Raw genomic sequence first — 22,735 nt, 5'->3', positions numbered from 1 at the left:
ATTATTCGAATCTACTTAAAAGAATATATGTATGTTATTTAACAATGAACTGTCTCAAAGTTTCCTTAAAATAACATCAAAAATCGAAATACTTTTTCTCCAATTCTTCGTCAAGTGTAATGTGTTCTCACCGAGTACATATACTTAAATGCTTATAGGTCAAAGGGAAACAACTCCTATTTAATTCGATGTAATAGTGAATTATTGATATCATAAATCAACAAATTTGATGCACGACTTGATATCAATGAGCCAGACGCTATAAGCATTTAAGATCATCAAATAAAATCACATGTAGATGTACAATATATCATCATAATGTTTTTCTCTGATGTACATAAATATCAAAATGTCGTACACCGTGAGGAGTTTTGAATTATATCAAAAGCATCGAGTGATAAAATTCATAAGCAGACCTCTTTTTATCTTCACTGCCGTATCAATAAATATCAAAATAGCCATCCCTTGGATGCCCAGCAAATACGTCCTTGGAAAATTCTAAATGTCCGGTCCGGTGCAATACGCTTGTCCAATGTTTTTTTTTCACTAAATAGTTGCGTATACCTCAATAACATTAAACACGTGTTGGCTATTTCATATTAAATACTGGCTCTGAACTTGTTTGTGGTTTAACGATGGAATAGGGGTTAGAAATGATTCATTTTCATCTGCAATCTTTCAAGATACTCCTTAATTGATTGTTTATTTATAAGAATATTTCTGCCGTTTTCCACTTTGACAGTAAGATCGAACTATTAATAACAACACGTTTTTATATTAAAATACTGACGATTCAAAGAAGGCTGTGTAACAAAGCATAACGTTGCCACTACGCATAAGAGATCCTCTTTCGAAACCCATTTAAAAAGGGGCGGGACACAGCGAAAGAGAGCCTGCTCACTCAAATTACTACGCTGAACTATATAAACGAAGAGTTCATTACTTTGTGTAAACGTGTGTAATATCGTCATCTTCTACATAATATACTCAATACTTTTTATGAATAACATCCTTGAGAGTTTAAAGTACGATTGTGTATTTAAAGGCATAGTTTTATTGTACCGGATGTGCACGTATCACTACGTGCCAATATGCAAGATGGCGGGAGAAATGCATGTTTGATTACAACTAAAATCAGAAGTTGATGAAACAACAGATGCTACTTGGATTCGTAGTTTAATTTACATATATTCAAATATATATAGTGTAGAAACAATTGGTAACTTATTTTCCAGGTATATATTTTTGGTGCTTTAAAAATTAAGTAATGTTACCACATTGTTTTCTTTCGTATAACGTTATACCACACAGCGAAAATGAGGGAAAGCTAGTCCTATTTTCGGTTTGTAAGATCACAATAGATTTATCGTTTATAACTAAGATGTTAGTCAGTAACTATGTCAAAAAGTCATAAATGTTTCTCCAACCGTCCACACGTAAAAATAGTTGCCTTGATTATCTCTAGGAAAGGCTGAACAAATTACAGAACTTCACCTGTTGGCAGGACCGATCGCGAGTGAACTTTCGAACTTGCGATCAGACGTTATCGGCCCAGACCTAAATCGTAAATACTGCTGTTTGTATATTCGTTAGAAACTTCCTGAAAGAGACTTCATTTGCGTCAAATCAGAAATATGAATAGGCCAATTAAAGTGACTGTGAATCGAAGTCATTTTAGAATAAATATCTTAAAAGAATACCTATGGGTAACATCGTACCCACTCTCCTTCCTTCAAAACCAGTCTTGCCTCTCAGTAACCAACATCCAATAATTATTTCTCATCTTGTTTTCCATTCATTGATGGTATATAATTCTTCTATTATGATGTTTTTTCCAGTCACTAACATTGGAATTGTATATTTTAGCTGTTCATGAATGCCAAAATTAAGTCATGCATTTAACACTTTTCTGTATTTCAGTTTTTATCATGTGCTAAGTCAATATTTTCAAAATTTTGTTTATTTGTCACTCATTGAGGTTTCATTACAGAGAGTTGTTTTGATGATTTTAATATTTGTTTTAAAAGGAGAATATCATGTCTATTCCAAACGCATTCTATTGAGCAACAGTAATTAATAAAATGATATATTGATAAATTAGTAAAGAATTCATTTTTTTGTAATTCAGAGTTGATGTTTCAGAAATATTTTTTAGATCAATCGGGATGAACAAGTCGTCACCTAGATGTGACACATTGCTTGGTGTGAACAAGTCTTCGCCACGAAGAGAACATCTTTCAGCTGTAAAGAAAAGTTCCCCTCGCCGAGATGTTACGCCTCCTATTCGATCGTCTCCTAGAAGGGAACCAGCTTCAGTTACTAGAAAAATGTCACCAAAAAAAGACCAGGCAATCGCCTCCTGTAGGTCATCACCAAGGGCAGAGTCTAAAGTACAAAAGGTGTCTGAGGGAAGATTATCAAGGTTTGATGTCCACTTATCGCCAAAATCAGAGACAGTAACAGCTTCAACATCATTTCAGTCATCCACATTGAGTTCAGCAAAGACTGTTTTACCAAGCACACCTACATCTGTGACGCCTTCTCCATGCAGTTCCACCTGTAGCTCACCTGAGAGGTCAAGTCCCAAAGGTCCAAAGCCCATTTCCAGGTTGGTCTAGTAACCTATGATACATGCCTGATGTAGGTGGACTAAGGTTGTTACAGGACTGTTTTGTTATGATTCACATAAAAGTATGCAGGAATCATGAGATTTCCTTCCCAATTTTCTTCCAAAAATGAGATATAATATCCTTTACCGAATGATCAGGGAAAAATCAAAATTATGCCAAATGATGAATAAACTAAATAGGAATTAAGAATCAGTTTCATCAAATTTTATATTCACAGCATTTAATTATATAACATTTTTCATTAATTAAAAGAAAAAAATCCATCCAGACAAATTATGTAATTCATTTTTCTTTAAGACAGGATTTTCCTTCAAAGACTCAATTAACAAGACACCTTCAAAACTAATGAAGTTAGGATGGGAGTCCCTGGGGTCTTAAAATCAGTAAAGTTTTAGGTCCCAGGGAAAACTCTGGTTTGTCATGGTAATACTTTGCTTTCTGTTTTTTTTCACAATCACAATTGGTCTGTCGTTAACATGTTAGCATTATTGGCACACATCAGTGATGTTTGTAAAGTATATGACAAGCCATTATAACATGTTAAGCCCATTATTTTAACACTTAGGGTGGCATTGGCACTAACTATGTCGGAGAAATCAAAGAAATCCTCAACATCGACTAACAAGGGAGCTAACAAATCTACTAAACGTGGAAAATTCAATGTCGGATCAGAGGTCTTAGCCAGGTGGAGTGATGGTCTGTTCTACCTCGGAAATGTACTGAAAGTAAGTGTTTATTGCTTAGTGACATGATTTGATTAGGACATGTAGGGTAAATTATCATCACAAATAGTTAGATTTATCCAAAGTTGACATGAAATTATTAAGTTAGATTTCATAATTTGCATTCACTGTGTATTTTGTTTCACAGCATTTATTTTAATTTGATTATCTCTTATCTTTCTATCTTCTTTTCTTTTTCTTTTTTTATCGCCTTCTAATTGCAAATGAAGACTATGTGGTTTAAAAGTAAAGAAATTACTAAATTCAGTTTCTATTTAAAATGTTAACCTAGAAGAGTGATTATTTAATCATAGCAGTTAGACTTCAGTTTTTTCAGGTCTGTCTTTATATCATCTGTTTATTTTGACAGGTTGAAGATAAAGAAGGCAAATGTTTTGTGCAATTCGAAGACAAGTCTGAATTTTGGGTGTTATTCAAAGATCTTCAAAAAGGCAAGAATTTTGTCTTTTAGATTCATTAATAAGCAAGAAGTCAGTGATCAATCTGATTTTATTTCATTGAGTCACTGACTCAAAAGTTTAAAAAAAAAAATTGAGTCCTGAGATGTTGTCTTGAGATTGTCAGGAGACAAAATTCTTTAAAATATTGTCCTCCAGTTTGATAACTCCATTGCCCATTTCATAATTCTCTGCGGTAAATTTGTAACATTTTTCAGAAGATATTGTGAGGCTTGGCTATATTTTGAGATTATGGGATCGGTCTGACAAAATAATAGGTATAAACCACTTAGTTTGATACACTGCCTTTGTCAATGTTTATTGCCAGGGGTGTATAGATACACTAGGCGACGCCCACGGCTACCAAACTTGTACCACTTACTCCAATGAGTTGACCTCATAAAAGGTTCATCATATCAAAAGAATAAAACTTACATTTTGAGTTGATAAAACTAATGGTTAGGTATTTGCTGTTCATGCTTTGTTAAGAGCTGTGAGACAAGAAGTTTTTCTCTGATATTATTCTTTGTTAAGTGTTGAGAGAAACATCAGTATAACTCAATGATAATGATATTCCTTTAATATTTCTGATCTTAAACCATTGTCAGGAGCTAAGGAAGGAGAGATCAACTGCTGTGTGTGTCAGAGCGATGTGTCTGATGCCCCTAATGAAATAGTGCTATGTGACAACTGTGGTATTGGTAAGTTTTGTCTGTATAAACACTCAAGTCTGTCACTTTTCTGTTGTACATCCTTTGAAACAGACCAATCAATAAATGTTTTGATGAAAGTATCCTTCATAATGACTTTGATATGTCTCTGTAAACATGCCTTCTTTCCTTTATGACACCTATAGAAGTGACAAAACAAGTTTGTGTTACTTGCCAGTTATGCATGGTCATATGTAGGAATTGACTGATGAAATGTTTATCTAGTGTCAATAATATAGTGATAATTACTGATGCATGCTAGAATAACAAACCAGCTGTAAGGTGAAGTTTACTTCGTTATTTGTCTCTATTGTATCTTATCTTAATTTTGTACTGAAAAGCGCTATTCACTTATATATATATATCTTATATATACAATCTTCAGCACTTAAAACATTAACATGAATATCAGTGTGAGCATATGAAGTTCCATATTTTTATGGTGATACACAATTAATTGTCTGTGTTAGCATGTACTTTGTATTGTTCTTTGTCAGGATACCACCAGGAATGTCATAATCCTACCATTGATGATGAATATGTGATCGAGGAGGAGGTGGAGTGGTGCTGTCGCCTCTGTATATTTGCTGCTGCAGTCAAGGTATTATACTTTAAGGGAGATAACTGTAAATTTGCATCTGCAATATGTTATTAATGTTTTTACAAAGTCTCTGAATGGTATTCATTTTGGTATTTTAATTAAAGTATAATCAGATTATTTTTTCAAGAATAATGTCTGGGAAAACTCTGTACAATTTGGATCAATTGATTTTGATACAAGCTTACAGTCAGTGGACATGAATTTCCATTGATTGCCTTGTGTACCAGTTTTAGATAAATACAAGATATAACCAGTTGTTGTTTCTACGCTGAATATTAACATGTTTAAGACCAGACTGAATGTAACATGGAGTAGTTAAAAAGTTGTGTTTAGTCATTGTGCATTTATTGTCAGAATTTAAACATGAATCAGGAGATTACATTATAGGATCTAGTGTAAAGGAATTTACTGTTTCTCTTTTAGAAATTAACTATGAATATATGTTAGTACATATGTTTATCATAACAGGAATAGTTGAGATCCAGTTGTGTTTTTTGAATTGTGTATATATTTCACAGACATTATTCTCTGATTGTCCTCTCCATAATACCAGTGTAGGACTTAAACCAGCCTAGAATGTATGTTTATGCATATTTTCTGAGCTGTATGACTGAAAACATAACATATCACAAGAAAGTTGTAATAGAGGCAGACATTATTGATGAAAAGTGACTGATAGATGAAGGAAGTGTATAATTAATGAAAGTTTGTATTTGACTTTCAGAAAGGGGGTGCCTTAAAGATTGGAGCTGATGGTAAGTGTCCATTTACCAGAGGTAGAATGGTAAAGGAAAGAAGTGACTTCTGAAGCCAAGTTTCTTTTAGCGTATCCTTCTGTAGACAAAATAAGGATATACAATGTGCCTGCATGAGTAGATTCTTATCTTTTTTGCTTAATTTATTTATTTCAAGAGAGTGATGTTTACTGTGAGGTATCCTAAACACTAACAAGGTTAACTACAATGTTTACATGCTTATTTTTTGTTTTTGAAGAATTTTTTCACCTGGCTTGTTACAGAATTGCTTTACGGAATTTGTGATGGTTTAAATTTTGATACCTTGTAACCTATGGACAGATTTGGTTTCATTTTCACTTCATAACATCAATGATCATCATACCACCTGACTGGATTTCGGTTGTCATCTGTCAACTTGAAAATTTATGCACAAATTATTTGTGGAGGATAAAAGGTCAAAGGTCATTGTTGACCATTTTTGAAATAAAAAGCTTTTGTATAATATATTTAATGAACTCCTATATAGATTGACCTCTCTATAGATTTAGATCAGAAGAAAAATGTGATAGGGTCAAGGGTATGTCTATTTGAGCTCCTGCTCAGCTTGTTTTTATTTCTAATGAATCAACATTGACTTGACTTTGCCTGTGAAATTACAGTCTGGCTTGTCTGTTGCAGGTATCTTGTTTTGACTTAAGGCTGTTCCAGAATTGAAATGGGGAGGGTGTTCAGGAGGCACTTATTTTTTACCCCAACCATCCATACAATAAAATTTATTCAATATCCAAGCATGTATCAGGGTTTTCCATTATTGTGTTAGTAGTAGGCTGTGTAGTGAAAGTAGAAGGCTGGCAAAGCAAGCTGACCCGAGCCGCAACGCGGCAAGGTGGGGGTGGCCTGCCATGTATGTGTAGTCGTGTACGGAGCATTATTACGGAACTGGATTGGTTTAGACGGCCAAATGATCAAAGTAGCTGGTCAAATTGGCCAGCGACCGGCTCTTAAGGAAAACCCTGATGTATACAAATAAGTTTTTGCCAAATCCAATAACCTTTCTAATTATATTTGTTATTTCAAGCAATCCCCAAAGAATTTTATTTTTCATGTTAACACCACACCCACAAAATTTCATTTTGTTGCTCTTTTTTCACAGCCAAATACATTTTGTCAGTTTTCCTAAAAATTTGATATAACAATTTTCCCAAACTGTATGAAAAAAATCGCTGAATATTTCCTATCTCTGCTTTCATTAAAACACTACCGGTAAATATCAACATTTCAAAACAGAAAGAAAAACCAGTATGTCACCACACATTTCAAACTTGGAAAGTTGTCAGTTTTTAATCTGTTAGCTACCATAGGTATACTGCAAGTTTTCAAGGAATGCAATGGACAGAAGTACTAGTTATATGCCATTTTTACTTCATTTATTTAAACTGTCATTATTTTCTCGTGTGATCAAATCCAGGCAAAAACAAAATTTGCTTGCGGCTAGTCCTTTACAACATATTGATGTGATTTTGTATTACAACATACAACAAGTCTGCTTGACTAAAACTAAAATTGCCTGTCACAAGATTTTCAGAACCAATACAAGTTATCTCCCTTTTTTGGGGGTTCCAGTTTGAGCACTTGCCCATATGATTCAATTTCTAATGGCACCAATAACACATAAAATACATTTTAGTTTTGTCCCAACCACCCACAAAATGCCCCCACTCATTTAATTCTGGAATCACCCTTACTGTATTCTGCTTTTTTATGTTTTGCAGCAACTGCCTTGCAGAAAATGAAACGGGCGTTTCCTTATGATGTAAGTATGGATAAGATTACAATAATGATCCAAAAAGAAAATCAATTTTCTGGCGGCGGTAATTGCCATTGTCTGATGAGATTTTATTTATAATTGTAATCTGTTACTTGAAAAAGAGTGATTGTATAAATAAAACTCTCAGTCTTCATCTGTTTTTGATTGACTTATTGTGTTATGAATGTAGAAATTACATTTAGAGTTGACATAAAACTTATTTTGTAAAACTTAATTTGCTAAAGAAATTTGATAGGCATTAAGTCATCAGAGTTAAATAGTTCTCATACTATGATGTATTTTTTCTCATGAATGCATATATATGTTGTTTCATAAAAATCTTCCATTTTGAAAATAACATGTAATTGCACGAGAGGTTCATTATTCATAGCTGAACAAATTGACCTGGGATGCCCAAAGAAAAACCAACGTGGAGCAGTGTTACTGTTACTGTGGTGGTCCAGGAGAGTAAGTATTGCCTTCTTCAGAACCTGTATCACTTTGAATCATTTTGTAATACAGATATATCCAAAAATGAAAGACATTGTTTTCAGTCTGTGTTATAGATAACTACTTTGATATAGCTTTTAGGTCATTGTGTTTCATTGTTCGTCAACTGCCTTGCATTTTTTTTTTTTAACATTTTAAAATTCTACTCAAGTTTAACCAGTGGGATTCAGCTGAAACTTTTCAGAAATTCTACTCAAGTTTCATCAGTGGGATTCAGCTGAAACTTGTCAGAAATTCTACTCGAGTTTCACCAGTGGGATTCAGCTGAAACTTTTCAGAATTTCTATTCAAGTTTCACCAGTGGGATTCAGCTGAAATTTGTCAGAAATTCTACTCGAGTTTCACCAGCGGGATTCAGCTGAAATTTGTCAGAAATTCTACTCGAGTTTCACCAGCGGGATTCAGCTGAAATTTGTCAGAAATTCTACTCGAGTTTCACCAGCGGGATTCAGCTGAAATTTGTCAGAAATGATCTCAAGATGGTACTGACCAAGTGTTGTGATTTTTGGGTCATTCTAAAATTCAGTATACCTACCATTTTGAAAAACTTGGTTTGTACTACTCTAGTCTCACTTTTGCCATTGAGTTGGAAATTTGTGGAGATTTAAAAAAAATAAAGTGAACAAAATGTTGTTATTTTTCGACCTCATCAAAAGTTCAAATCGCAACCAAGGCAACCATTTCAAAACATAATCATGTAATTACAGTTTTCCTGAACAACACATATTTTTTAAGTGATATTCAGCTGAAACTTGCCTGAAATGATCAAGAGATGGTCCTGACCATATTTGACCAAATATTGTTTGGGTTTGTTCGAAATTTGATATGGCTGCAGTCTTGAAAATCATTTTGAAATATGCATATGACTGCTACCAACCATGGGTCTATTGTGAAACATGTAGAGTCTTGTAATAAGGATATTCAAATAGTTTCTCCCAAAATCTACACCTTGCAATTTATCTCTAAATCAGTAATATTTTTCTAATCAATTGTACACAATTTTATTAATGTGAAAAAATTGCCCAATTTCAGCTGGTACTTAAAGATGCTACAGTGCTGTAGATGTAAGCAGTGGTTCCATGAAGGTAGGTTTCATCGTTTTCAGCCTGTTTAAAGTTGTACAGCAATTGATCTTTTTACATAGTGATGACATTGCCTGTCACTGAAATTATATGGAAGTTGTTGCCCTATTTTTCAGTTAAAAAAATATGAACCAGTGCATGGCTGCATGAATGTTTGGTATACAAACGATATGTATTGATTTTATAAAACATGCAGCAATATATGATTCGGATGTATAACATGAAAATGTGAGAAACATGAGTTAAATGAATATGTGAATAGCTGCACCACTGAACATGACATGAGTAAATATCAGATTTTTGTTTCTGTATGCACGGTACATTGGTGTGAAGGATACAATATTTATATTTTCTCTAGCCTGTATTCAGTGTCTAGAACATCCGTTGTTGAATGGGGATCGGTTTTATCTGTTTGTCTGCTCACACTGTAACTCTGGGCCAGAGTACATGAAGCGACTTGATCTCAAATGGTAAGTACAGCAGGCAAAAGACTGAAGCTTTAAGAAATTATAAATGTTGTTGAGTACCAAAAAAGTTCTTAATTGGAATACATAGAAAATATTACAGCATTTATTCAACAATTAGCTGATAACTGATGAAAGTCCACCTATATAAGTTATGTTACAAGTCAGTAATGTTACACCATGCTATGAATTTGAGTAAGAAGTAATGTTTTGGTTACTTTGGATTAGATGCTGATGAAATCTTCGTTATATGAATTGATACTCTCAAACATCTATAAATCTGTTCTGTGTCGTTTATTACAGAATTCCTGTTGTATGTAATGCCACTTAATTGACTGATATTATTTTCTGAATTATGTTTTCATGTTGACTCTTGGGGTTTCAGGGTTGACATTGCACACTTGGTTCTATTTAACCTCACGCTCAGTGGCATAAAAAAATTCTACGACTTTGATGCAGTCATGGCCTTCACCAATACCAACTGGAACAAACTACAGCTCAGCAGCAAGGTACAGATTTTCAAGTTACCAACATTAAAGCACCTAATCAAAACTCAACCCAGTAGTTAATCGACTATAATAACAGTTCAGGAAGACTTCATAGAATAAGTGAGAGGACTATGTCTTGTAGTTAAAAAGTTATCTTTTCCATAAATAAAGAAAAATTAGAAATATCTTACCAGTTTTAAAGAAAATATAAATATTATATATTTTCTGCAGGCACAGACTCTCGTAAGATTTAGGTAGAATAAAATGTTGAAATTATTGATAGCAATGACTATATTTTGACAAATTATACTTTAGGCGACACAGTGAAATATTTCATGAAGTGTTTACAAAGAGACGTAGAGTCTGACTTGATGACGAATCCCCTTAACTGTATAATAAATGTGATGTTTTTGATTTCGCTTTTATGAACTAATGTTTCTTAATAGTCAAAACTATGCTTCTCTGACAGAGGTGCTTACATGTCACAAATGATTCAGCTTTCAAGGGCTTTGACTTTAACAGTTAAATTTTGTTTTTGGGTGTTGGTGGGTGATTTGTCTTTTTGTTGACATGTCAGTATTTTCTTCTTTGACAATTCAAATTTGTTATCGTTATTTCTCAGACAGTACTTGAGAGATCATTCTCAAATTTTGAATCTCAGTTTTATTAATACATGTCCATACACCAAATAGTTCACAACAAAGATGAAAGAAGGGAAAAAATATGACTTACATATGAATACCAATAGAGATAGTACAATGGTGGATGCCAAGATCCTACATAGATCTTTTTTTTCACTTGTTTTGTGCATACCTACAGTGATCTGTTTCTGTTTATTCATATTTTGAAGCTGTAGACGTTCAATGCTTAGTCAAATTTATAAGACAAAGCAAGGAAACAAGACATATAAAATATGCAAGGTCTTCAAATGTATGATTCATGATAATTTCATTTACTGAATAGTTACACCAGCAAAGATAGACACTCATTATATTGATGGGTAAATTCATAATGCTGTGGGAATTTTCAAAATTATCCTTACATGAACAAATTGTGTATTAATGCAACAAAGACAAAAAGCAGCACTACGTTGTTAAATGTTTATTAATCTTACAGATGGCTGAAACACCTGAAGAAGAAAGGCGGAAAAAACTGTATGATGTATTGAAAGGTCATAAAACAAGGTTTGTATAAGATGGTAATATAAAGAATGGTATCTACTGTGTTTAACTGGAAATCTCTTGCATGTTCAGGGTTAGAAAAATCCACTCGTCCGCTCATCTAGACGAGTCAAAGCTACTTGCGGACGAGTGATTGTTTCAGCTACTTGTCCGGCGGGGGAGTGAAATTCGTAGTTCTAACTATTGAATTTTCAATAATAAATTACGTTTATCAACTTAAACACTCTTACAACGAATTTAAATCCACCGATAGTCGATCAGATACATGGATGTAGTATCCTTGTTTACACCACTTGTTAAGACTCAGGCTGATCCAGACTACGCGAAAACCTATTACGTCACCACAAATGTTGCAAACAAGGTTGTTTTGTGTACATAGTTACTGTCAAAAAGTCGATGTTCTCGCTCACGTTAACAGTGAATTAAATATGAGTAAAACAATAAAAGCAAGTGTTAGGGTCAAACATTTGATATAGAAATTGATAATTAAATTTGTGTTCCTTAAATTATGTTTTGTTGCCTTTTTTCTTTGGGTGAGTGAATATTGGATTCGGGCAAGTGAATTTCAAGTTTCACTTGCCCGACAGACGAATAGCTGAAAATGGTTTTTTCTAGCCCTGATGTTGGTGATATATTCTTAGTATAAGTTTGTATTTCTTCCTCCCTGTAATTGACTGTTCCAAATAGAGACTATTATTATTACATAAAGAAATTGTACATGATAAGCCCATAAGTGGTATTCATGTTGAAACAAAACTTTTTTACACTCCTTTACGAGACATTGTACAAATTTCTGTATGTGAAGTAGGACTGAGCCTCAGGTAATTCAAGCCGAAGTAGTTCTTTTTTGCTTCTTTTTAAAATGAATCAATAATATCTTCTGAACTTTTGCTATTACTTCAAAGCCATAGCAGATTTTTACAATAGCCTTTTGCATCCTGGGATGGATGGTTTGTTGGGCTATAGGTCAAATTCTAGAATTACTGGCATGCTTGTTTATGATATGAATGGCTTTGTGTAAGGTAGTCAGGTAGATGTTAACTACCGGTAGATTAGTCAAAACTGCCCTTTTTTTTTGTCAATAATGGAAAATTTTAGGTTCACATCCAACCGGGAAGTGAGGAAGAAACACACAGTCTGGGGCCTAAAGATGAGGGCTCCACCCCCTGGTCCCACAATTATACTCCCAGTGGATGGACAAATCAACGAAGAGGTTATGAACTCCCTGCAGGCCAAAGGTCACAAAACCAAATGCTTTATTCCAATTCAGTGGTTAGTATCCTTGTAACAGCAACTTGTGTTAAATATGTGTACTTGAGTATTGAATTTCTTACATGATGCTTTTGATACAGGATACTTATTATGTCTCCAGACAGATTGAATGATTTTGTAAGGAATAACTGAAAGTCTAGTTTAATGTTTAGTAACAAATTCTTTAATTTGCTTTACAGTGGAAATTGCTGAATATCACTTGCCATTAGTCAGAAGAAAATGTGATATTAAGCAAAATGTGACATTAACAGATCTATTATGTTTTTCTATTTGTGAAAAACTGAAACTTTGTGTAACTTTTGGTTAATAACCTGTGTGTGGTTTATTTGTAGTTCGCTAAGCCAGAAGACGGCTCTAGTGCTACCAAGGTACCAACTATTCTAACCTTGTTAAATGTTTAAACTCACACTTTACAGACTCTGTTGGCGCTAGGCTTCAATTCAAATGAGCTACATTGAAAACAACAGATGTAGATTCTTAAAGAATTCTTGTTTTGAATATTGTTTTCAAATAACTTGCTTTGTATTATGTAAAGCCCGCGCAAACATGGTCAGAATTTGGTTTGTTGTTGAAACGTTTCCTTACATATTTCAAGATGAAGCCTAATTCAGGGGTAGGTGGAGATATTTCCAACTATAACATTTCATGTTGGTTTTATTGACAGGTATTCAAGAATGCCATAAAGTTTGCTTAAAGTCTTCTGAAGTTGATCTATTGAACAATAGGCTCGGTATAAACTTTTAATTCTCTTTAACTCAGGCTTTCGAACCCAGAACTCATAGTGTTTCATTAATGAAAGTGTTTGTCCAGGATTGTGTCTTTTAGGTCTTAAAGTCAAAGTTGGTTATTAAAATTTGGTTTCATTTAATGTCAAAGGTTTAGGTTACTGATGCTGTTAATATAAACTTGATTTTGATACATTAGTAGTTTTCTTAAGGTTATCAAGCTCAAAAGGTCATACAGTGCTTCCTAGATACTGAAAATGCTTGCTTGGGATTGATTTAAAATGAAGTCCCAACATATTTGGTATGCATAATGTGTAACTTGCAAAGCCTGACTATGATAATCAGCTTCTAATTCAATAATAATCTGGTTGTGACAATATTACATTACAAGTTTTTGCTGTTTATCTTCTCAACCGTGCCACAAATCTGATACAACATTGCTTGTTGGTCATGACAGTGTTACATTACAGATTTACGATGTCTGTTCTTCTTAACTGTGCCACAAATATGTTACAACATTGCTTGTAATTCTAGCTCGTCTATAAACAATAGACAACCTTAATCTGAAATGGGATATTGTTTTGATTCCACAATTTGAAGAACTTGACAAATCAGAAATGTGTCAATCACTACTTGCCTCTGAAGCAAATAATCGCTGCCATGATTGTCTGTGCAAACCAACTAACACCATGCATACCAAATTTGTTGACCCTCTGTTTACAAAGCTTACAGTCCTCTGAAGACACCAATGGGAAGTTAGTTGCGGTTAAGGGGTCTGTATGTAATCCCTAACCTGAGCTTCACATACAGCGTTTCCTTTTCTTTTTAATTGAATCGATTGTGGAATTGTCTGACACAGATTAAAGCAATCCTGACAAATTAGAAATTATTTTGTTAAAAACATTCCTGGGTATTCCTTTTGTTAAGACCGTGCAAAGTATTTTTTTTAAAGCAGTAACACTGATTAAGCATCAAACTTCAGACAAGATATTGAATGGTTGCAGGTCGGGATCAGGCGTACTTAGAATTAGGAGACCTTTGAGGTAGTAGTGTAATGATAGGTCAACTTATCAATGTATTGCAATAGCTTTGCTCTCTTTAGAAATAAATTGATGAAGAGGAAAAGCTTGAAAAATAGAGAAAAGATGGGCCTGGCATAGAACCAAAAAAGATCATTAAATTGTGGGTGCCAAGATTCCTTTTGGATCTCAGAATAGTTCAAGTTCTACACCAGATTTTGTTGTCATTTGTCATTCTTGACCAATTTGGAAGGAGGGGAATTATGTGAATGTCCTTTTATGGCAGTTTTGTTGGTGATTATGTGCTTATATGCTTGTTGTGCATGGTTACTTGTCTGAGAACTTGAGATTTGAGATTGCACCAGATTGATCTTTCCCAAATATTTACAAGTTCTTTTTGGTCCCTATCTGTGCTTAAGCTGACAGTCAGCCATCATGGAATAGAAAAGTTAATGTTATCAATATTCCTCGGGAGTACTGGATCAGTCAGTCTCAAAATGGTCAAGGTAGACCATCTTGGATTTTGACACATTCAGTTTAATTTTGCTATTTCTTTGAAAATGTTAAAGGTGACTTTCTCAAATTTAGTATTTTGATTTCTCATTTGTGCCTTCTTGCCTGAATTTAGTTGTAAGATTGATTTAGAAAATTCTTTGTATATGTTATCATTATTTTCATTTTCCATAAAATACAAAATCCTCAGCTATCATATGTTAGGTTAATTTTGTGACCATTCTGATGTTTTAGAGTTGGATGAATTTTCCTTTAGTGGTTTTTATTGGAGCTACTTCATGATTAATTTGCATGTCATTACAACAATACAACCAATAGTTAAGAACAAATACGAAAAAAAAACGTGGAAAAAATCCAAGTTAAATTAATAATGTAATAGGTCATATGATGATAGCCGCAAAGATACCTCTGGGATCTCTTTTCATTGGTCCAGAGGAAACGATAATCATGTTATATAGATATAAATACAATATGTAAGTCACCACTCGTCCGCTGAAAGACTGAAAGGTCGTAATAATGGACATAAAACCTGTTAAGATAGATAAAGTAAGTCACTAATCTTTTATAATTCATGAACAATATCTTCGATGAAATCACTAATTGATAAGTAAAAGATCTGAGGGGGACTTCTTATGCACACTAACGTAATCGTTAAGCTTTACAAACCTGTAGGTATTCTGGAGTTGAAATGTAGTATGTGTTTTGATATAGAATATATTACTTTCATTACATACATCGGATTAGTTAACAGCCATAGCTTATATTAATCTTCTCCATTTCAAATGGCAAATATGCATCATTATAAATAGATATGACTTTGCATCTACTTAACAAAGGTTGGAATAGATCTATCATTCAACTATATGACCGATTAATATATTATACACATATCATTAGCAATACTATAATTATAACACATGAGAACTAATCATTCTATTTTATGGAGAAATACTTAAATAAAGTATAGTTTAATGTTTAATTTTGATATTGAACACAAAAGAAAATTATTAGTTATGTTTTTGTTTCCAACTCTGGACTTAAAAACCCACAACATTGCATAAACACATTTCTACCATTAATGATAGGTATTTGTTTGGGATCATCTTTTGATGTTACTAATTGGGATATATTTAGAATGTAATGATAATGAAGGTTTTGTCTTACCTGGATGGACAGGTGTGAAAGCCTATCATTGCGTTGGACAGCCTTATTACTTCTTGACACCTGTCACAGGTGATGAGTGTTGTAAAAACAACTCCGTTTGTAATTAGTGTTCGAGTACAATGTCATTTTTCCAATGTTGAGTTGGACAAAAGTTTCATTACTTACATTGGACATTATCAGAATAAGTGGGATTTACAATTGTAGAAAATCTATACTGTTACTTAATCTATTGAAAATATCAATCCCAACATGGGTCAACCCAGGAAGGAACATCGGTAGGCTTTCATCTCTTGCTCTAATGTATATATGATAACCCAAATTACCACTTGTAGCCAGATATGTAATTTGATGATTTCAAATTATACTATTTATTATGTAATTTTTTGTACTTCAACATTAGACATCTTAGATATTGAACCCCTTACCCCTTGTTTGCAAAATAGAATATATTTTAATGCAACATGTAATTTTGTTTTCAGTATTAGAATAAGCTTTTTTGTTATGAATTGTTTTTTTCAGCGTTAAGATTTTAATAACTTTAATTGAATATTCCAAAATGTCAGAACATTGAATATTTTTTAAAGCATAATTTAGTACTTCAATGTATAAAATGACTTAAAATATGAAATAAGAAATTTAAAAGTACATCTTCAGAGGTAAATGATATGTCAATGGTGTAATTAAAGATGGTGTTAATAAGAAGAATGTATGATTTTATAGTTGGTTAAAGGTGCTGGTATATTGTTATTGCTCTGTTGCAGTAATTCCCCTGTGCCTCTACGGTATAAGAAGAACAGTCATATGATGGATGAGTCTATTGCATTTAAGTCTGACAAAGCCAGGAAAAAACTACTTCAAACACTGGAGGTAAGTTTGGGTAATAAGACTTTAAGTGAACAGAAAATGATTAGATAATTGTCTAATTGATAATTGTTTGATCAACTGTTAACTGTTGAATATATGTTAAACTGTTCATCGAGTAAAATAATGTCTTTGCCTAGCTTAATTTTCAAAAGAAATTGCCCTGGTGATATTTTAGGTAAAATTTTCACAGAAATTTTGTGTAATTTGACCATAGATAAAGTCAATGCTACAATGAAGGTTAAATGGATTACAAAATGTCATTCTCAGTTATTGACTTAAACATGTAAATTTCCCTGTAATGACCTGTGTCGTTCTGTCTGATGTCATTCTCATGACATTTCAGTTGCTGAAGTACAAATATATTGCACAACAAAGATAGAAAAATTGTGCAATTTTCCAGGGTATACAGTTATGAAGATAGCAGGGCCCTTATTGACCTCTCTCAGTATTCTAGTTCACAAATACATCCAGTACATCCATTTATTAATAATTATACATGTACCCTGTACAGGAAGCACAACATCCTTTTATCAGCCTGTCCATCAGCATCAACATAATTTCTTAGAAACTGTTTGCTGTAGCTTTGTGATATTCTATCCCAATATTCCATCATAAATTTTTGGGTATAGTGCACACTCGGGTATAGTGTGCAAGTACGTTTTCGAGGTCAGATTTAAAAAAAGAAATTTGAAAAATATATATTATATATACATAATATATATACAATATTGATTATTGGTTACCACGGTGCTATGATTTATGTTTTGATCTATTGATAATTAGGAAACCACAATTAGCGTGACCCTCACATATCTAATTACCTTGTGTAAGCAAATTCACTCAGGTGCCTGACTCAACAAGCATGGAAAGCTGGGCTAATCAGATAATTAACAATTATTAACAGACTTTTTGTCAGAAAACGGTGATTGTTTTAACAGTCTTAAAATGTTCAATCTTACCTTGTCCTCATAAAGGCAGATGATATATTCAGTATTGGTATGATCTTTCATGGTATCTGTACCCATTGGGTATCCGAAGGTACTTAATGATAAATTGTTTACATCCACCTTGACATGGAGAAACTGGAGATGGAGAGAGCTGTATCACTTCCTATGCGATCGCCGAGATGCGGGCATTGCTGTCAGTACAACAGAACTGCGCCTGCGGGCAATGCAGATCCAAAGAGGTCATACAGAAGCAGACTTCAATCTGGCATCCTTTTTAAACAATGAGGAGGAATTCGAAGAATTTTAGTGACTGTGCATATTAATGAAAGTGATTGGTGACCGTGTTTAGTGAAAAGTAACTTCACTGCTATGAAGTGCTACCTACTTAGTGCTCTACAGAATTATCAGTTGCAAGTTTTTCTTATATATAAAGAAAAATAATGAATTGCAATTAAATATTTGAAATTTATTCTTTGTTGTTTTATCTTGAATCTATCATAAATAACCGACAACTCTAAATACAAGTATGTGAAGGGAGGTAATCCAATATGTTGGACAGAGAACTCTAGAATGATAACCCCTAGAATGGAATGTCCTTGCATATGGTATGTGCCCCCTTTTTGACACAACACATTTTTGCCTAAAAAAGTGCACACTATAGGCACAAATTTCTGGTAGTCACATCACTATGGTTAGATGTGCCAAACGCTTAACTTTTTGTTGCTATGCCCTATACAGAAAATACCTATCAATCTTGATACCATTGGTGGATTAAATTCAAACTTTTGTCAAAGGCTTCACCTAGTCTTGTATTATCATTTCTTATTAAAAGGGACTAATGGTTTGGTTTTGTTATTTTTTCTTCATATTTTTTATTTTGGGCAAGTGTTGTAATACTTAAAATTAGGATATTCACAAAATTATAGGTATAATTAATAATATATGTGATATTAAAAGACGATCAGCTTGAAACAAACTCTGGTCGACATTTGCTGTTGTCTCAACTGCCATTATCTATTTTGATTGGAGAATGCCGAGTTCATCATGTGACCTTGTTTTAACCCGCCACTTTGCTATGATTTCTAAATTTCCTGCATTGCACATGTTCAAAGCCTTTGTTTATACTTTCCCAATGATAATTATATGAATGAGTGTTGGGTCGCTCCAAAGGTTCAAGATGACTTATAGCGATCATGTTTCATCTGTTGTTGTGTGCCATCCATCGTATGTAAACTATATCTTTAAAGCCCTTCTCTTTCATACTTGGATCAATTTCAACCAAATGTGGTCTGATGCATCATTTGGTGAGAATAATCATTTCTTAAGTTCAGAATTTCGATTCCACCCCTAGTGACTTTGGGGCTGGGCCCCAAAAGGGAATTGAAGAGAGTATTTTGCTTCAAAACACTACTCTTTTTTAAATGCTTGAATGGAATTACGATAAAATTTGGTCTGAAACATCATTGATAGTGGGTAGCCATTTTCTTAAATTCTAAAATTTGATTTGACCCCGATGGACTTCGGGGCAGGGCCCCAAAGGGGAAGTTAGTCAATATTTTAATTCAAAATGTTCATCTTAGTGCTTGAATGGATTTCAACCAAATTAGGTTTGGAACATCATTTGGAGCGGATCATCATTTCTTAACTTCAGACAGATTATTTTACGCCTAGGGATTTGGATGGGGCCCCTAAAGGGGAAATTAGACAAGATTTAGCTTCAAAACACCACTCCTTTTTAATACTTAAATGGATTTCAACCAAATTTGGTCTGAAACATTATTGAGGATTGAGAGACACATCATTGAGGATTGGGAATCATAACTTATATTCAGGACGTTAATTCGATCCCTAGGGACCAGGGTTTAGGTTTGGCCCCAAAGAGGAAAGTTAGTCAATATTTTGCTTCAAAATGCTACTCTTTCTCATCGCTTGAATGGATTTCAACCAAATTTAGTCTAAAACATCATGAGGAGTGGGGAATCATTTCTCGCATTCAGAAAATTGATTTGACCTCTAGTTAATAAGAATGACCTTGATCAGCTTGAACGATCACAGGGATCAAATAGGTTAACATCTTTAAATAACTTCTTTCCTATAACCAAAAGACCAAGGATGATGATATTAGGCCTGTTGTATGCTAGGATGAAGGACTGCCAACTTTCTTTGTATAAACGACAATTACCTACATTCAAGGTCACAATGGCAATTGTGTGGTGCATGTATAAAGAATATGATTTCAAGTTTGCTGAAAATGTCTTGATGAGGCAACAATGACTTCTATGTTAGCTGTAGAGTAGTTGAGCGATACATTTAAGGCTTCTTTTGCCTGTTTTATATATAGGACTTTATAGTCTAATGACCGTTAAGGCCCATGGGTTTCTTGTATATATAGGACTTTATAGTCTGATGACCGTTAAGGCCCATGGGTTTCTTGTATATATAGGTCTTTATAGTCATGACTGTTAAGGCCCATGGGTTTCTATATATATATATATAGGTCTTTATAGTCTGATGACCGTTAAGGCCCATGGGTTTCTTGTATATATAGGACTTTATAGTCTGATGACCGTTACGGCCCATGGGTTTCTTGTATATATAGGACTTTATAGTCTGATGACCGTTAAGGCCCATGGGTTTCTTGTATATATAGGACTTTATAGTCTAATGACTGTAAGGTCCATGGGTTTCTTGTATATATAGGACTTTATAGTCTAATGACAGTTAAGGCCCATGGGTTTCTTGTATATATAGGACTTTATAGTCTGATGACCGTTAAGGCCCATGGGTTTCTTGTATATATAGGACTTTATAGTCTAATGACAGTTAAGGCCCATGGGTTTCTTGTATATATAGGACTTTATAGTCTAATGACAGTTAAGGCCCATGGGTTTCTTGTATATATAGGACTTTATAGTCTAATGACAGTTAAGGCCCATGGGTTTCTTGTATATATAGGTCTTTATAGTCTAATGACAGTTAAGGCCCATGGGTTTCTTGTATATATAGGACTTTATAGTCTAATGACAGTTAAGGCCCATGGGTTTCTTGTATATATAGGACTTTATAGTCTAATGACAGTTAAGGCCCATGGGTTTCTTGTATATATAGGACTTTATAGTCAAATGACCGTTAAGGCCCATGGGTTTCTTGCATATATAGGACTTTATAGTCTAATGACAGTTAAGGCCCATGGGTTTCTTGTATATATAGGACTTTATAGTCTGATGGCCGTTAAGGCTCATGGGTCTCTTGTATATATAGGACTTTATAGTCTGATGACCGTTAAGGCCCGTGGGTTTCTCTATATATATAGGTCTTTATAGTCTGATGGCCGTTAAGGCCCATGGGTTTCTTGTATATATAGGACTTTATAGTCTGATGACCGTTAAGGCCCATGGGTTTCTTGTATATATAGGACTTTATAGTCTGATGACCGTTAAGGCCCATGGGTTTCTTGTATATATAGGACTTTATAGTCTAATGGCCGTTAAGGTCCATGGGTTTCTTGTAATTAAGCTATATGTGTGATATCCACCTATGCTCCCTTCTGCCTCCAAAGGAAAACAAAATCTAAAACAAGCTGTTAATAAGACAACTAAAATAAATCCATGTTTTAAGTCATTGATTGGTCAGTGTTTAAGGTGTGTTGTTTGTCCTTTACATCATCATTGCTTATCTTGTTTGTCTTTCTCACACAGAATGGTGATGAGGATGCTTTCAGCCTCAATCAGAACTATGGTGGCTACAATGGATGTCTACCAATCAAAGAAGAACCAGACAGTCTTGTGTCCAAGAATTCCTCTTCACCCACAAAAGGTAAATCCAAAAAGAAGAAATCCAACACCTTGGAAAATATCATACCGGTGCCTACAGACTTTGAAAGTTTCAATCATCCTTTTAAAACGGAAGTAGAACAGAAACAGGAGTTTGCCAAACATCAGAGGAAGATGCAGATTATCAACTATCTCTATCAGACCTATGACAGTGACACGGCCTCCCAGAGTTCTTTGTGCTCAGGACTATCAGGTGATGACCCAACTAAAGGCATTCCTACACCCCCTCCCTCAGTCACCTCCTCCCAGTCCACTGAAACAGTGACATCATGCTCGAGTGAACCACGCCGGCAACGTAGAGGAAGAAAACGCAAGGACTGCGACGATGAGCAGGAAGAAACTGTAGCACCACGACGTAGTAAACGGGTTCGTGTTAGTATATCTGGACGTTACGATGAGATGCAGAATGTGATTGACACTCAAATGATTGAAAGTGTGAAATGTCATGTTGTTAGTATGGACCGCATCAAATCTAATATAAATAGTTACTTTGGGGCAACTGATCGCCTGAAGAAAGGAGAGAAGTATGATGTGTTGGCTAAACGTGTGAACTCAGAAGGAAAAGTACAATATCTGATTGCATGGGACGGCATAGTAGCATAGATGTATTATTATGTGTGTATGCATGTTTTGGCTGACTCCAGTGTCCATGCAGTTGTGCTCACCATTATTATAATACTAAAGTTTGACTGTTACAAGATGATTATCACCAATTAAAGATACTTGTTGACTTGTAATCATATAAATATATACATTGTATATCAAAATGTTGTTGAGAGGAGGAGGATTGCTGTTATTAAAGACAGATTTAAGGGTACATGCAAAGCATTCTCATTATGAATGTGAACATTTTCACTCCCAAGCCTCTACTTTCTACATTGACTCCCAGTGACCATTTTCATATTGTAAGATTGTGAAATTTACATAAAAAGGCCAGAATTTCAAATAGCGGAAGTTTCATTTTCCAAAAAACAAGGCCAAATACCAATAATATTTCAGAATGATTTT

At 34.1% G+C, this 22,735-nt stretch overlaps 1 protein-coding gene across 1 annotated transcript; it reads left to right on the top strand.

Moving 5' to 3' along the window:
- Nucleotides 1–2,165: 2,165 nt before the first annotated feature.
- LOC132563480 (metal-response element-binding transcription factor 2-like) lies at nucleotides 2,166–22,341 on the top strand. The gene is made up of 16 exons (XM_060228239.1): nucleotides 2,166–2,608; nucleotides 3,196–3,355; nucleotides 3,723–3,804; nucleotides 4,419–4,511; nucleotides 5,018–5,121; nucleotides 5,846–5,876; nucleotides 7,631–7,671; nucleotides 8,057–8,133; nucleotides 9,208–9,260; nucleotides 9,616–9,727; nucleotides 10,107–10,230; nucleotides 11,326–11,393; nucleotides 12,489–12,662; nucleotides 12,995–13,030; nucleotides 16,845–16,950; nucleotides 21,593–22,341. The coding sequence occupies exons 1-16, from the start codon at nucleotides 2,166–2,168 to the stop codon at nucleotides 22,328–22,330; spliced, it is 2,442 nt and encodes an 813-aa protein (XP_060084222.1). The 3' UTR covers nucleotides 22,331–22,341.
- The last annotated feature ends 394 nt before the right edge of the window (nucleotides 22,342–22,735 follow it).

The sequence above is a fragment of the Ylistrum balloti genome, unplaced genomic scaffold, assembly GCF_031769215.1.
Source record: "Ylistrum balloti isolate Yb309-2 unplaced genomic scaffold, AGI_CSIRO_Ybal_v1 Utg371740, whole genome shotgun sequence".
In the NCBI taxonomy this organism is placed as follows: domain Eukaryota; kingdom Metazoa; phylum Mollusca; class Bivalvia; order Pectinida; family Pectinidae; genus Ylistrum; species Ylistrum balloti.
Note: the sequence above shows the minus strand (reverse complement) of the source record. Positions and strands in the feature narration are given on the sequence as shown.